A 14,998-nucleotide genomic window follows, 5' to 3' on the forward strand; every position below is an offset into this window, starting at 1 on the left:
TCTCGATTAAAATATTTTAATGTAAATACCATGAAAATAGTTTCCTTAAAAAATACGAAGATTGTCACTAAATTATCTTTTACGTGAAGGATTTACATACGTGCTAAAATGTTAAATGAATATTTATAAACTCAGTTACTTGTATGTTTTGAATAAACGGATATGATTTGGATAAACTAATTTGATATGTTTGGTTTGAAGATGGTGATTAATAGTGTCGTGGACCTTAAGTTTTCCAGATTTGATCATGATTTTGCTTTCAAATTATTGCAAATACAAATGTTGATCAACGTTGTACCGTATCAAACCAATGATTTGAAAGCAAAATTTGGTGCGATGTCGGTGCTCAATCGCATATATCGATTGATCCTTAAGGCTAACACAACTTCCCAACTCATGCGTGCAGTCGCAAGAATAATGAATGGAACTAAAGAAAAACATGCTAAAGAATAATGAATGGAACTAAAGGAAAACATGCGCAAAGAAGAAATCAAAGTTTTTGGAAAGAAAGAAGAACCACTCCACCACTTGTACCTCCTAACTCTATATGTAGTGGAGCTAACCAAGATGTCTCTCTCATCCTTTAAGATCGATTGAGATTATAACTTGTTTTTTTGCTTTATGGACACATATGATTTTTAAGAGATGGGATTAGACAACGATTGATTGATGTTTCAGATCTATATTGGTTAATGAATTAAATTTATCATTATAACCATCAAAATAATACCAACTCTAGTAAATTATTAATTATAAATCAGCACAGTGATAGTAATTCCCCACAAAAGTTGCATATAGACAAATGATGATAGCTCGATGAATAAATTCTTTGGATAGAAAAAGATCAATATATCTTAAGCTAGACTTTTTTGACATCAAGCTTCTTTAACTTACACTCTCTTTATAATTTACTTTGAAAACTAGTTTTTTTGCAAAATTAGTGTGCTCCCTCAGTTCGATCTAAACTTACCACTAAGTCTAGTGCTAGGTGTATGATTCGGTAATTTATTTAGGATAAATTTGGACGACGAAATTTGTCTGCCAATAGGTGTTATGAGAACTCAAGTATTCTGGAATTTGGAGTAGGCGTTATATAGGGGAAAGAAAATGGAAACCAAACTTTGTGTAGTAAGTGATTAAAGATGTTTAAGTTTTCGGAAAATATTTTTTCTATAAAATATGTATTTCACATAAGTATGTTACAATTTCTTAAGCTATGATGCATGAGACGTAGACCACGTGGTTGTTAGATGATTATGACTTACAAAAGCAAGATATCATCTTAATAGAGGTACTAAGCATTAAAAGCAAAGTATGTCGAGTGTTACGACTGTTTATTTTCTAAGTTTTGTTGTCATGCAAAACATTGGTGTTGTTCATTGTACTAAGTTGACTCCATGTCCACATTTGAGTGAAGGTCATACCAGGTGTTGATGGGTCAACTGCCTATGCCTGGTATCGTAGCTGAATATGGGATACGATCTTTTTTCAAGTTAATTCGCTAGAGCAACTGCTGCTGACTATGGTCCACTTTAATAGTCTAGGTGTTGAGTATGTGTTCAACACTCACGTTTCTAGATTGATGTGGGTAGAGCAATGTTAACAACCAAATAATTAAAATAAGCAAATTAACAACTAACAAATAATAATACTAATTGTCTAGAAAAACAAACAATTAACAAATAATCCAAAAATACATAGCACATAGATAGCCAAAAGGCTGGAGCAAACGATTTTCCTTAAAAATAAAAATGAACGTTCCTTGATACGAGTCTATAAAATATTTGTTGGATCATTTACCCAATACAATACAATCATTTTGCCTATCTTTCATAACATATTACTGTCATTTTTAAAACCATCTAGAATGAATAAAGTTTCTTCCATCACAAGATTTTTTCTTTTAGTACTGCTGTTAGCAGTATTTGTAAAAGAAGCTCAGTTGGCAAATGCAGCGACATGCGACCCAAATGAGATGAGAGTATGTATGTGGGCATACACTACGTCAACATCGCCATCATCATCTTGTTGTGACATGGTGAGGAAGCATAGATCATGTTATTGTCAATACAAAAAAAATCCAACGTTCCAATCTTATTTACAATCTCCTACCACCAAAAAAATCATCTCTCAATGTGGAACTACCCTCCCCTCTTGCTAGAATAATCACCGATACCCAATTCATTTGATTCAATATGAAATGAAGATGTAATAAAAGAAATTATGAAAGAATAAAGTTATACATTCATATTCTTCGAGCTTCAACATTTTTATTTTTTATACTATGTTAAATAAATAAAAAAAAAACTAGCTTCTAGCTAATACATTTTATTTCGTTATGAAAGTCTCGATTAAAATATTTTAATGTAAATACCATGAAAATAGTTTCCTTAAAAAATACGAAGATTGTCACTAAATTATCTTTTACGTGAAGGATTTACATACGTGCTAAAATGTTAAATGAATATTTATAAACTCAGTTACTTGTATGTTTTGAATAAACGGATATGATTTGGATAAACTAATTTGATATGTTTGGTTTGAAGATGGTGATTAATAGTGTCGTGGACCTTAAGTTTTCCAGATTTGATCATGATTTTGCTTTCAAATTATTGCAAATACAAATGTTGATCAACGTTGTACCGTATCAAACCAATGATTTGAAAGCAAAATTTGGTGCGATGTCGGTGCTCAATCGCATATATCGATTGATCCTTAAGGCTAACACAACTTCCCAACTCATGCGTGCAGTCGCAAGAATAATGAATGGAACTAAAGAAAAACATGCTAAAGAATAATGAATGGAACTAAAGGAAAACATGCGCAAAGAAGAAATCAAAGTTTTTGGAAAGAAAGAAGAACCACTCCACCACTTGTACCTCCTAACTCTATATGTAGTGGAGCTAACCAAGATGTCTCTCTCATCCTTTAAGATCGATTGAGATTATAACTTGTTTTTTTGCTTTATGGACACATATGATTTTTAAGAGATGGGATTAGACAACGATTGATTGATGTTTCAGATCTATATTGGTTAATGAATTAAATTTATCATTATAACCATCAAAATAATACCAACTCTAGTAAATTATTAATTATAAATCAGCACAGTGATAGTAATTCCCCACAAAAGTTGCATATAGACAAATGATGATAGCTCGATGAATAAATTCTTTGGATAGAAAAAGATCAATATATCTTAAGCTAGACTTTTTTGACATCAAGCTTCTTTAACTTACACTCTCTTTATAATTTACTTTGAAAACTAGTTTTTTTGCAAAATTAGTGTGCTCCCTCAGTTCGATCTAAACTTACCACTAAGTCTAGTGCTAGGTGTATGATTCGGTAATTTATTTAGGATAAATTTGGACGACGAAATTTGTCTGCCAATAGGTGTTATGAGAACTCAAGTATTCTGGAATTTGGAGTAGGCGTTATATAGGGGAAAGAAAATGGAAACCAAACTTTGTGTAGTAAGTGATTAAAGATGTTTAAGTTTTCGGAAAATATTTTTTCTATAAAATATGTATTTCACATAAGTATGTTACAATTTCTTAAGCTATGATGCATGAGACGTAGACCACGTGGTTGTTAGATGATTATGACTTACAAAAGCAAGATATCATCTTAATAGAGGTACTAAGCATTAAAAGCAAAGTATGTCGAGTGTTACGACTGTTTATTTTCTAAGTTTTGTTGTCATGCAAAACATTGGTGTTGTTCATTGTACTAAGTTGACTCCATGTCCACATTTGAGTGAAGGTCATACCAGGTGTTGATGGGTCAACTGCCTATGCCTGGTATCGTAGCTGAATATGGGATACGATCTTTTTTCAAGTTAATTCGCTAGAGCAACTGCTGCTGACTATGGTCCACTTTAATAGTCTAGGTGTTGAGTATGTGTTCAACACTCACGTTTCTAGATTGATGTGGGTAGAGCAATGTTAACAACCAAATAATTAAAATAAGCAAATTAACAACTAACAAATAATAATACTAATTGTCTAGAAAAACAAACAATTAACAAATAATCCAAAAATACATAGCACATAGATAGCCAAAAGGCTGGAGCAAACGATTTTCCTTAAAAATAAAAATGAACGTTCCTTGATACGAGTCTATAAAATATTTGTTGGATCATTTATCCCAATACAATACAATCATTTTGCCTATCTTTCATAACATATTACTGTCATTTTTAAAACCATCTAGAATGAATAAAGTTTCTTCCATCACAAGATTTTTTCTTTTAGTACTGCTGTTAGCAGTATTTGTAAAAGAAGCTCAGTTGTGCAAATGCAGCGACATGCGACCCAAATGAGATGAGAGTATGTATGTGGGCATACACTACGTCAACATCGCCATCATCATCTTGTTGTGACATGGTGAGGAAGCATAGATCATGTTATTGTCAATACAAAAAAAATCCAACGTTCCAATCTTATTTACAATCTCCTACCACCAAAAAAATCATCTCTCAATGTGGAACTACCTCCCCTCTTGCTAGAATAATCACCGATACCCAATTCATTTGATTCAATATGAAATGAAGATGTAATAAAAGAAATTATGAAAGAATAAAGTTATACATTCATATTCTTCGAGCTTCAACATTTATTTTTTTATACTATGTTAAATAAAAAAAAAAAAAACAACTAGCTTCTAGATAATACATTTTATTTCGTTATGAAGTCTCGATTAAAATATTTTAATGTAAATACCATGAAAATAGTTTCCTTAAAAAATACGAAGATTGTCACTAAATTATCTTTTACGTGAAGGATTTACATACGTGCTAAATGTTAAATGAATATTTATAAACTCAGTTACTTGTATGTTTTGAATAAACGGATATGATTTGGATAAACTAATTTGATATGTTTGGTTTGAAGATGGTGATTAATAGTGTCGTGGAACTTAAGTTTTCCAGATTTGATCATGATTTGCTTTCAAATTATTGCAAATACAAATGTTGATCAACGTTGTACCGTATCAAACCAATGATTGAAAGCAAATTTGGTGCGATGTCGTGCTCAATCGCATATATCGATTGATCCTTAAGGCTAACACAACTTCCCAACTCATGCGTGCAGTCGCAAGAATAATGAATGGAACTAAAGAAAAACATGCTAAAGAATAATGAATGGAACTAAAGGAAAACATGCGCAAAGAAGAAATCAAAGTTTTTGGAAAGAAAGAAGAACCACTCCACCACTTGTACCTCCTAACTCTATATGTAGTGGAGCTAACCAAGATGTCTCTCTCATCCTTTAAGATCGATTGAGATTATAACTTGTTTTTTTGCTTTATGGACACATATGATTTTTAAGAGATGGATTAGACAACAATTGATTGATGTTTCAGATCTATATTGGTTAATGAATTAAATTTATCATTATAACCATCAAAATAATACCAACTCTAGTAAATTATTAATTATAAATCAGCACAGTGATAGTAATTCCCCACAAAAGTTGCATATTGTAAAGTCCCAAAGGTAAAATATATATATATTATATATTTTTTTTTATTTTTATATATTTTATATATTTTATTTAATATTAATAAAATATATAAAATATAAATTCTTTAATATATATATATATATATATATAATATATATATATATATATATAATATTTATTCTTTTCTTTTCTTTCTTTTCTCTCTTCTCCTTCCTTCCTGTGCGTTCTCCTTCCCGTTCGCAGCAACCGCCGCCCCATCTATTCTCCTTCCGTTCGTGCGCAGCCGCAGCCCAACCGCCGATCCTTTCTCCTCCGTTTTCTTCCCGCCGCAGCCCAGCCGCCCCATCCGTTCGCACAGCAACCGCCTCCGGCCATCTCCATCTTCTCTTCTCCTCTCCGTTCCGTCCAAACCCAGATCCGTCGCTGCAACCGTCAGCCGGTTCGTGAAGTGCCGTACGCGTCACCTTGCAGTAGTCGTCCAGATCTGCATCGCCGTGCCTGTTCCTTTCTCCTCCGTTTTCTTCCCGCCGCGGATCCAAGTCGATCTCTTCCTAAATTACGTGTCCCCTATCAAGTCAACGTTCTTCTGCTCGTTGTAAGACGGAGTTACGATTTGAAGCCGATTTTCTTTTCCAGTTGAGTCGCGATTTGAAGCCGATTTTCTTTTCCAGTTGAGTCGCATTCAGTGTTGCTCTATTTACAGCCGCTTGATTCGTTCTTGATTGTCATTTTTGCCTCGCCGTGAACCATTGGGCTCATATTTGGGTAAGAACAAGTTATGGTTTTTTTTTGTTGGTTCTTGGTTTTTGTTGAATGCTGCCACTGGATTTAATTGTTGGCGAAATGCTTAATTCTTGAAGGTACATCTTGATTCAGTGAGCGAATCCTTGATTTTCCAAAAGGTTGAAGTGGACTTGATTTTCCACTTCTTGGGTAAGTTGTGGAATTTACATATGGGGTAATTTGAATGGTTGAAACTATTTAGAAAGATGTTGATTTTATGATTGATTATGTTTAGGATTTGATTCATTGGATTTAGTAGATTGAAGAAGCTTCCCCAACTTTGAGGTAAGGGACTTTCTACTGGACTCACCTAAAGTTTTTGAGTTGTGTTGGACTGTATGGATGATGATTAAGATGTACATGTTTGGTTGCAGACTAAATGTTTAGTGTATGTTGTATTTGACTGGAAACATATATATACATTGATGTGTGAATTGATGTGGATTGCCGAAAGTATACATGTGAATGACTGAAATTATGCTTATGTGTACATGATGATATTAATAGATTGTGCTGTATAAAGATTGGATGTGAACTAGTGAATTTGTTTCGGTTGGATGTGGATTATACTGAACTGTGGTTTGTGCTGGTGAACTGAGGGGTGTATTGACTGTATAGTTTGATTGACTGACGTATTAGTATATTATTGACAGACATATGACTAAGTGAGATAAGTTGACTGTTAGGACGTTGAGAGAAAGAACTTTATGTTTTGAAGTAACTGAAAGATGGTTGAATGGAATGAGGGGATAAATTGTTAGGTTGTATTGGGATGTTTACCTTGTAGGTGTCCCACGGGATCACCAATTTATTTTGCACCTTCGGAGCATTTGACTGATATGTGTTTCTGCAGAACACTTGACTGATATGTACGTCCCTCGGGGCGTTAGACTGATATGTACGTCCCTCGGGGCGTTAGACTGAATGTGTATCCTACGGGATCACAAGACTGCGACTGTACAGGGTGTCCCAATAGAACTTTAACAATTTATTTTCCCCTGACGAGACCAGTAGAGGGTCTCTTACTGAGTATTTATACTCACCCTTCTTATGTTTAATTTTCAGGCAAAGGAAATAAAGGTGGCAAACCGGCGAGGGGCAGGAAGGAAGCGTGATTGCCATAGGAAATGTGTATTTTGCTTCCGCTTATGATTTCTTTTAAGGTTTAAGATGTACTAAACTTAGTTTACAAACTTTTATTTGTAAATAGTGTTATTTTAAGTTTTCTTGAATATTTGAAAATCAGGCCTGACATAAATGTTTTTAAATTGACTTACGTTTCGTTTGTATCAACAAATTTTTGTTAAAAATTAACGACCTCGACTTACTTAGAAAAGTTGGGTCGTTACAGTTGGTATCAGAGCCTAAGTTTTAGGTTCTGTAGACTGACTTACGATGTAAGTCTATGTTTTTGTGTTCCTATGGCTAACGCGACCCTTCGTCTCTCGTCAGGTATGCTTGATGCTTATATGTATGGTTTATTTGCATGACCTTGCCTAAATTAAACTAGATTGCATGACGATAAAGACTTGCTTATGTTATGATTAAGATTTTGTTAAAGAGTGTTGTTGGTGGATAATAGGAATTATGCCGCCAAGGGAAGTACGTAGAGGAGGTCGTAGAGGCCGAGGTCGTAGAGGCCGAGGTAGAGGAGCAGGAGGCCGAGGTAGAGGAGTAGGTCGTAATCAGCCTACTGAGGGTCAAGCTGAACAGAATTCCTGCTGCACCCGTGACTCACGTTGAGTTTGATGCACTGTCTGCTCACATGGAGCAGAGGTTTACAGAACTTATGACAGCATAGCTCAAAACCAGCAGGCACCTGCAGTCCCACCTGCACCTGTAGTTCCCCCTGCACCAGCAGCCCCTCCTGCACAAGAATTACCTAACCAACTTTCTGCTGAGGCGAAACATTTGAGGGACTTTCGGAAGTATGACCCTCAGACGTTTGATGGGTCACTGGAGGATCCTACTAAAGCTGAAATGTGGTTGTCCTCTGTGGAAACCATATTTAATTACATGAGATGTCCGAGGAGCACAGAGTTCAGTGTGCTGCTTTTCTACTGAGGGACAGAGGCATTATCTGGTGGAGGACTACAATGCGCATGCTAGGTGGAGATGTGAGGCAATTACCTGGGATCAGTTTAAGACTGCTTCTATACCAAGTTTTTCTCGGCTAACCTTAGAGACGCCAAAAGCCAGGAATTCTTGGAGTTGAAGCAAGGATATATGACAGTCGAGGAGTACGACCAGGAGTTTGATATGCTGTCACGTTTTGCCCCTGAGCTTGTTAGTAATGAGCAGGCTAGAGCTGATAGGTTCGTCAAGGGATTGAGAGATGAAATTAGGGGTTTTGTGCGAGCACTAAAGCCCACTACCCAAGCTGAAGCACTGCGTCTGGCAGTGGATATGAGTATTGGGAAGGATGAAAGACAGCCAAGGAGCTTTAATAAGGGATCGTCGTCGGGTCAAAAGAGAAAAGTAGAGCAGAGAACTGTAGGAGTTCCTCAGAGGAACATGAGACCAGGTGATTCTTTTCGCAGTTTCCAGCAGAGTTCTGGCGGTGCAGGAGACACTACTCAAGAGAGGCCAGTATGTAATACGTGTGGGAAACGCCACCTGGGTCGTTGTTTGATGGGAACGAGAGTCTGTTATAAGTGCAAGCAAGAGGGACACATGGCTGATAGGTGTCCCTTGAGATCTACTGGGGCTGGATCGAGCAGTCAGGGAGAGAGACCTCCACAGCGGGGTACAATCTTTGCCACTAATAGATCAGAGGCAGAGAAGGCCGGCACAGTAGTGACAGGTACATTACCAGTATTAGGGCATTTTGCCTTGACCTTGTTTGACTCGGGATCTTCTCATTCATTTATTTCATCGCTTTTTGTGACGCATGCATGCTTAGAGGTGGAACCCTTAGACTATGTTTTGTCAGTGTCTACACCGTCTGGAGAAATTATGTTGTCTAAGGAAAAGATTAAAGCATGTGAAATTGAGATAGCTGGTCGTGTGCTGGACGTAACCTTGTTGGTATTAGATATGCGTGACTTTGATGTAATTTTAGGTATGGATTGGCTAGCTACTAATCATGCTAGTATTGATTGTTCTCGTAAGGAAGTTGTGTTCAGTCCCCCTACTGCATCTAGCTTTAAATTCAAGGGAGTAGGAACAGTAGTACTGCCTAAAGTAATCTCAGCTATGAAAGCTAGTAAACTACTCAGCCAGGGTACTTGGAGTATTTTGGCAAGTGTGGTGGATACTAGGGAAGGTGAGACTTCTTTAACTTCAGAACCTGTGGTAAGAGATACCCAGATGTATTTCCAAAAGATCTTCCAGGACTACCGCCACATAGAGAGGTTGATTTTGCCATTGAGTTGGAGCCAAACACTACTCCTATTTCTAGAGCCCCTTATAGGATGGCTCCTGCTGAGTTGAAAGAACTGAAGGTACAGTTACAGGAATTGCTTGACAAAGGCTTTATTCGACCTAGTGTGTCACCTTGGGGTGCACCAGTATTGTTTGTGAAGAAGAAGGATGGGTCGATGCGTCTTTGCATTGACTATAGAGAGTTGAATAAAGTAACAGTCAAGAACAGATATCCTTTACCCAGAATCGATGATTTGTTCGATCAGTTACAGGGAGCCACGGTGTTCTCTAAGATTGACTTACGGTCAGGTTATCACCAGTTGAGGATTAGAGACCGTGATATTCCTAAGACTGCTTTTCGTTCGAGGTATGGACATTATGAATTCATAGTAATGTCTTTTGGTTTGACTAATGCACCTGCTGTATTTATGGATTTGATGAACAGGGTGTTTAAGGATTTCTTGGACACTTTTGTGATAGTCTTCATTGATGATATTTTGGTTTATTCCAAGACTGAAGCCGAACATGAGGAACACTTACATAAGGTGTTAGAGACTCTTCGAGTCAATAAACTGTATGCTAAGTTCTCGAAGTGCGAATTTTGGTTGAAGCAGGTGGCTTTTCTTGGTCATGTGGTTTCCAGTGAGGGAGTTTCAGTAGACCCTGCAAAGATAGAAGCGGTTACCAGTTGGTCTCGACCCTCTACAGTTAGTGAGGTTCGTAGTTTTCTGGGTTTAGCAGGGTACTACCGGAGGTTTGTGGAGGATTTTTCACGTTTGGCTACTCCTTTGACTCAGTTGACAAGGAAGGGAACTCCGTTTGTTTGGAGTCCAGCTTGTGAGGATAGTTTTCAGAACTTAAAGCAAAGGTTAGTTACTGCACCGGTCCTTACTGTACCAGATGGATCTGGAAGTTTTGTGATTTACAGTGATGCTTCCAAGAAAGGACTGGGTTGTGTTTTGATGCAGAAAGGTAAGGTGGTTGCTTATGCCTCTCGTCAGTTGAAGAGTCACGAGCAGAACTACCCCACACATGATTTGGAGTTGGCAGCAGTGGTTTTTGCATTGAAGATATGGAGACATTACTTGTACGGTGAAAAGATACAAATCTTTACTGACCATAAGAGCCTAAAGTACTTCTTCACTCAGAAGGAGTTGAATATGAGACAGCGAAGGTGGCTCGAGTTGGTAAAAGATTATGACTGTGAGATATTGTACCATCCTGGTAAGGCGAATGTGGTGGCTGATGCTCTTAGTAGAAAAGTATCACATTCGGCAGCACTCATTACTAGACAGGTACCATTGCATCGAGACTTGGAGAGAGCTGAGATTGCAGTGTCTGTGGGGAGAGTCACCTCACAGCTAGCTCAATTAACGGTGCAACCGACTCTGAGGCACAAGATTGTTGATGCTCAGAGTAATGATCCTTATTTGATGGAGAGACGTCGCCTTGTTGAAACAGGGCAGACTGATGAGTTCTCCATATCCTCTGATGGTGGGTTGATGTTTGAGAGACGTTTATGTGTGCCAGCGAACAGTACAGTTAAGATTGACTTACTAGATGAAGCCCATAATTCCCCATTTTCCATGCATCCTGGTAGCACGAAAATGTATCAGGATCTAAAACGATTTTATTGGTGGCGGAATATGAAAAGGGAAGTGGCGGAATTTGTTAGTAAGTGTCTAGTATGTCAGCAAGTTAAGGCACCTAGACAGAAACCAGCAGGTTTGTTACAACCTTAAGTGTGCCAGAGTGGAAGTGGGAGAATGTGTCGATGGATTTTATTTCAGGGCTGCCTAAGACCCTGAAGGGTTTCACAGTGATTCTGGTTGTCATAGACAGGCTTACGAAATCGGCACATTTTGTACCAGGAAAATCCACTTATACTGCTAGTAAGTGGGCAGAGTTGTATTTAACTGAGATTGTGAGACTGCATGGAGTGCCTGTATCGATTGTTTCTGATAGGGATGCACGGTTTACTTCCAAGTTTTGGAAGGGACTTCAGACTGCTATGGGTACGAGATTGGATTTCAGTACAGCCTTTCATCCACAGACTGATGGTCAAACTGAACGTTTGAACCAAGTTTTAGAGGATATGCTACGAGCTTGTGTTCTAGAGTTTCCAGGTAGTTGGGACTCTCATCTACATTTGATGGAGTTTGCTTATAACAACAGTTTCCAGGCTACCATCGGTATGGCACCATTTGAGGCTTTGTATGGCAAATGTTGTAGAACCCCTGTTTGTTGGAGTGAGGTTGGTGAACATAGGTTGATGGGACCTGAATTAGTTCGGTCTACTAATGAGGCTATTCAAAAGATTAGAGCACGTATGCAAACAGCGCAGAGTAGACAGAAGAGTTATGCAGATGTACGGCGAAAAGACCTTAAGTTCGATGTGGGAGAAAAGGTATTCTTGAAGGTAGCACCTATGAAGGGTGTTATGCGTTTTGAGAAGAAAGGAAAGTTAAGTCCTCGTTTTGTTGGACCATTTGAGATCTTAGAGAGGGTTGGTGTTGTGGCGTATCGCTTGGCATTACCACCATCTCTCTCTGCAGTTCATAATGTTTTCCATGTTTCGATGTTGAGGAAGTATGTGGCCGATACATCTCATGTAGTGGACTATGAACCCTTGGAGATTGATGAGCATTTGAGCTATGTAGAACAACCTGTGGAGATTCTGGCTAGAGAGAAATAAAGATGCTTCGTAATAGAAGCATTCCATTAGTAAAGGTTTTGTGGCGGAATCATCGAATTGAAGAGGCGACATGGGAGCGAGAGGAAGAGATGAGGACTCGTTATCCAGAGTTATTTCAGGAGTAAAACTTTCGAGGACGAAAGTTTCTTAAGGAGGGAAGAATGTAATGCCCCAAAGGTGTATATATTATATATGATTTTTGTTTTTTTATTTTATATATATAATATATATATTATATATATATATATATATATATATATATTATTTATATTTAATTTAAATAAAAAGACAAGAAAAAGAAATTTATCTCTCTCTCTCTCTCGCGCGCTGCACAGCCCCCCCCCCCCCCCCGTTCTCTTCTCTTTTCCTTTCTCTTTTCTCTTCTCCTTCCGTCTCCTTCCGTTCGCAGCCAGCAACCGCCGCCCCTTCTTCTCTTTTCTTCCTCTTTCGTTCGACGTCGACGATCAGACCAAGCCGAAAACGAAAACCCATCCCTCTTTTCTTCTTCGGATCTAACCGCCGCGCCCATCCGCCTGTAACCGTCGTGCCTCTCCGCTCACAACCGTCGTGCCTCCCTCGGAAAGCAAATCGTCGTCCAGATCTGCATTGCCGAGCCGTCCAGGTCCTCGCCGCCGCTCGTGCTTCACCTTGTAGTTCGCCGTAACCCAGATCCATCGCTGTCCGATCTCTTCTCCTCGTCCCGCCGTCGCCGCTGCACTCGCCTGAAGTCATCGTCCGTCCTGTTTCGCGAAGCTCCGCCGCTCCACCTGTTATCGACGCCGGCCGACTAGCTACTATTAAAAAAAAAAAATCCAAAACCCTTCTGCCTTCGTTTGCAAAACGTCGCGGCGTGAATTCTGCCTTCTAATCGTGGATTTGACCTCCAAGTTGTGAGTTGATTGGTTATTGTGGATATAGTAATATTGTTCTTGGCTAGTAAGTTTTAAAAACTGGTTAATTGATTTGGGTAATGCTGATTTTAAGGTGATACTGAAGAGGTCGTGCTTAGATATCTAAGTTCCAACGTGAGCTTCATTGGAATTGTTGCTTCATTCTACTTGGAATTTGTCTTATTGAATTTAGCCCGATTGAAAAACTTACATAACCTTGAGGTAAGGGATTTTCTACTGGACTCACCTAAAGTTTTTGAGTTGTGTTGGACTGTATGGATGATGATTAAGATGTACATGTTTGATTGCAGACTAAATGTTTAGTGTATGTTGTATTTGACTGGAAACATATATATATACATTGATGTGTGAATTGATGTGGATTGCCGAAAGTATACATGTGAATGACTGAAATTATGCTTATGTGTACATGATGATATTAATAGATTGTGCTGTATAAAGATTGGATGTGAACTAGTGAATTTGTTTCGGTTGGATGTGGATTATACTGAACTGTGGTTTGTGCTGGTGAACTGAGGGGTGTATTGACTTGACTGTATAGTGGATTGACTGATGTATTAGCATTTTATTGACAGACATATGATTGTAGTAAAATAAGTTGACTGTTAGGATGTTGAAAGAAAGGACTTTGTGATTTGAAGTAACTGAAAGATGGGTTGAATGGAATGAGGGGATAAATTGTTAGGTTGTATTGGGATGTTTACCTTGTAGGTGTCCCACGGGATCACCAATTTATTTTGCACCTTCGGGAGCATTTGACTGATATGTGTTTCTGCAGAACACTTGACTGATATGTACGTCCCTCGGGGCGTTAGACTGATATGTACGTCCCTCGGGGCGTTAGACTGATATGTACGTCCTTCGGGGCGTTAGACTGAATGTGTATCCTACGGGATCACAAGACTGCGACTGTACAGGGTGTCCCAATAGAACTTTAACAATTTATTTTCCCCTGACGAGACCAGTAGAGGGTCTCTTACTGAGTATTGTTATACTCACCCTTCTTATGTTTAATTTTCAGGCAAAGGAAATAAAGGTGGCAAACCGGCGAGGGGCAGGAAGGAAGCGTGATTGCCATAGGAATGTGTTATTTTGCTTCCGCTTATGATTTCTTTTAAGGTTTAAGATGTACTAAAACTTAGTTTACAAACTTTTATTTGTAAATAGTGTTATTTTAAGTTTTCTTGAATATTTGAAAATCAGGCCTGACATATGTTTTGTTTTTAAATTGACTTACGTTTCATTTGTATCAACCAAAGTCTTTTGTAAAAATAATAACGACCTCGACTTACTAGAAAAGTTGGGTCGTTACAGTTGGTATCAGAGCCTAAGTTTTAGGTTCTGTAGACTGACTTACGATGTAAGTCTATGTTTTTGTGTATGGCTAACGCGACCCTTCGTCTCTCGTCAGGTATGCTTGATGCTTATATGTATGGTTTATTTGCATGACCTTGCCTAAATTAAACTAGATTGCATGACGATAAAGACTTGCTTATGTTATATGATTAAGATTTTGTTAAAGAGTGTTGTTGGTGGATAATAGGAATTATGCCGCCAAGGGAAGAAGTACGTAGAGGAGGTCGTAGAGGCCGAGGTAGAGGAGCAGGAGGCCGAGGTAGAGGAGCAGGTCGTAATCAGCCTACTGAGGGTCAAGCTGAACAGCGAATTCCTGCTGCACCCGTGACTCACGTCGAGTTTGATGCACTGTCTGCTCACATGGAGCAGAGGTTTACAGAACTTATGACAGCTATAGCTCAAAACCAGCAGGCACCTGCAGTCCA

At 38.3% G+C, this 14,998-nt stretch overlaps 1 protein-coding gene and 2 long non-coding RNA genes across 4 annotated transcripts; all 3 read left to right on the plus strand.

The window, feature by feature from the left end:
• Positions 1-6,112: 6,112 nt before the first annotated feature.
• LOC116404047 lies at positions 6,113-7,331 on the plus strand. Of its 2 annotated transcripts, XR_004216975.1 has the most exons (4): positions 6,113-6,230; positions 6,326-6,398; positions 6,484-6,533; positions 7,314-7,331. It is a non-coding gene; the product is annotated as an uncharacterized LOC116404047 (long non-coding RNA). The 2 variants fall into 2 exon arrangements; XR_004216976.1 differs by lacking the exons at positions 6,484-6,533; positions 7,314-7,331 and having other exon boundaries at positions 6,326-6,482.
• Positions 7,332-8,399: 1,068 nt separating this feature from the next.
• On the plus strand, positions 8,400-14,298 carry LOC116404046. Its single transcript, XM_031886221.1, has 2 exons — positions 8,400-9,051; positions 14,239-14,298. The coding sequence occupies exons 1-2, from the start codon at positions 8,475-8,477 to the stop codon at positions 14,286-14,288; spliced, it is 627 nt and encodes a 208-aa protein (XP_031742081.1). The 5' UTR covers positions 8,400-8,474; the 3' UTR covers positions 14,289-14,298.
• LOC116404048 lies at positions 12,665-13,670 on the plus strand. Its single transcript, XR_004216977.1, has 2 exons — positions 12,665-13,196; positions 13,291-13,670. It is a non-coding gene; the product is annotated as an uncharacterized LOC116404048 (long non-coding RNA).
• Positions 14,299-14,998: the final 700 nt, after the last annotated feature.

Source organism: Cucumis sativus, chromosome 5, assembly GCF_000004075.3.
Source record: "Cucumis sativus cultivar 9930 chromosome 5, Cucumber_9930_V3, whole genome shotgun sequence".
NCBI classification, from domain to species: Eukaryota; Viridiplantae; Streptophyta; class Magnoliopsida; order Cucurbitales; family Cucurbitaceae; genus Cucumis; species Cucumis sativus.

Coding starts and splice junctions, on each gene's coding strand:
- LOC116404046 (XM_031886221.1), top strand. CDS start 8,475: ATGACAGTCGAGGAGTACGACCAGGAGTTTGATATGCTGTCACGTTTT. Junction 9,052..14,238: donor GGCCGGCACAGTAGTGACAG/GTACATTACCAG, acceptor TTTAATTTTCAG/GCAAAGGAAATAAAGGTGGC.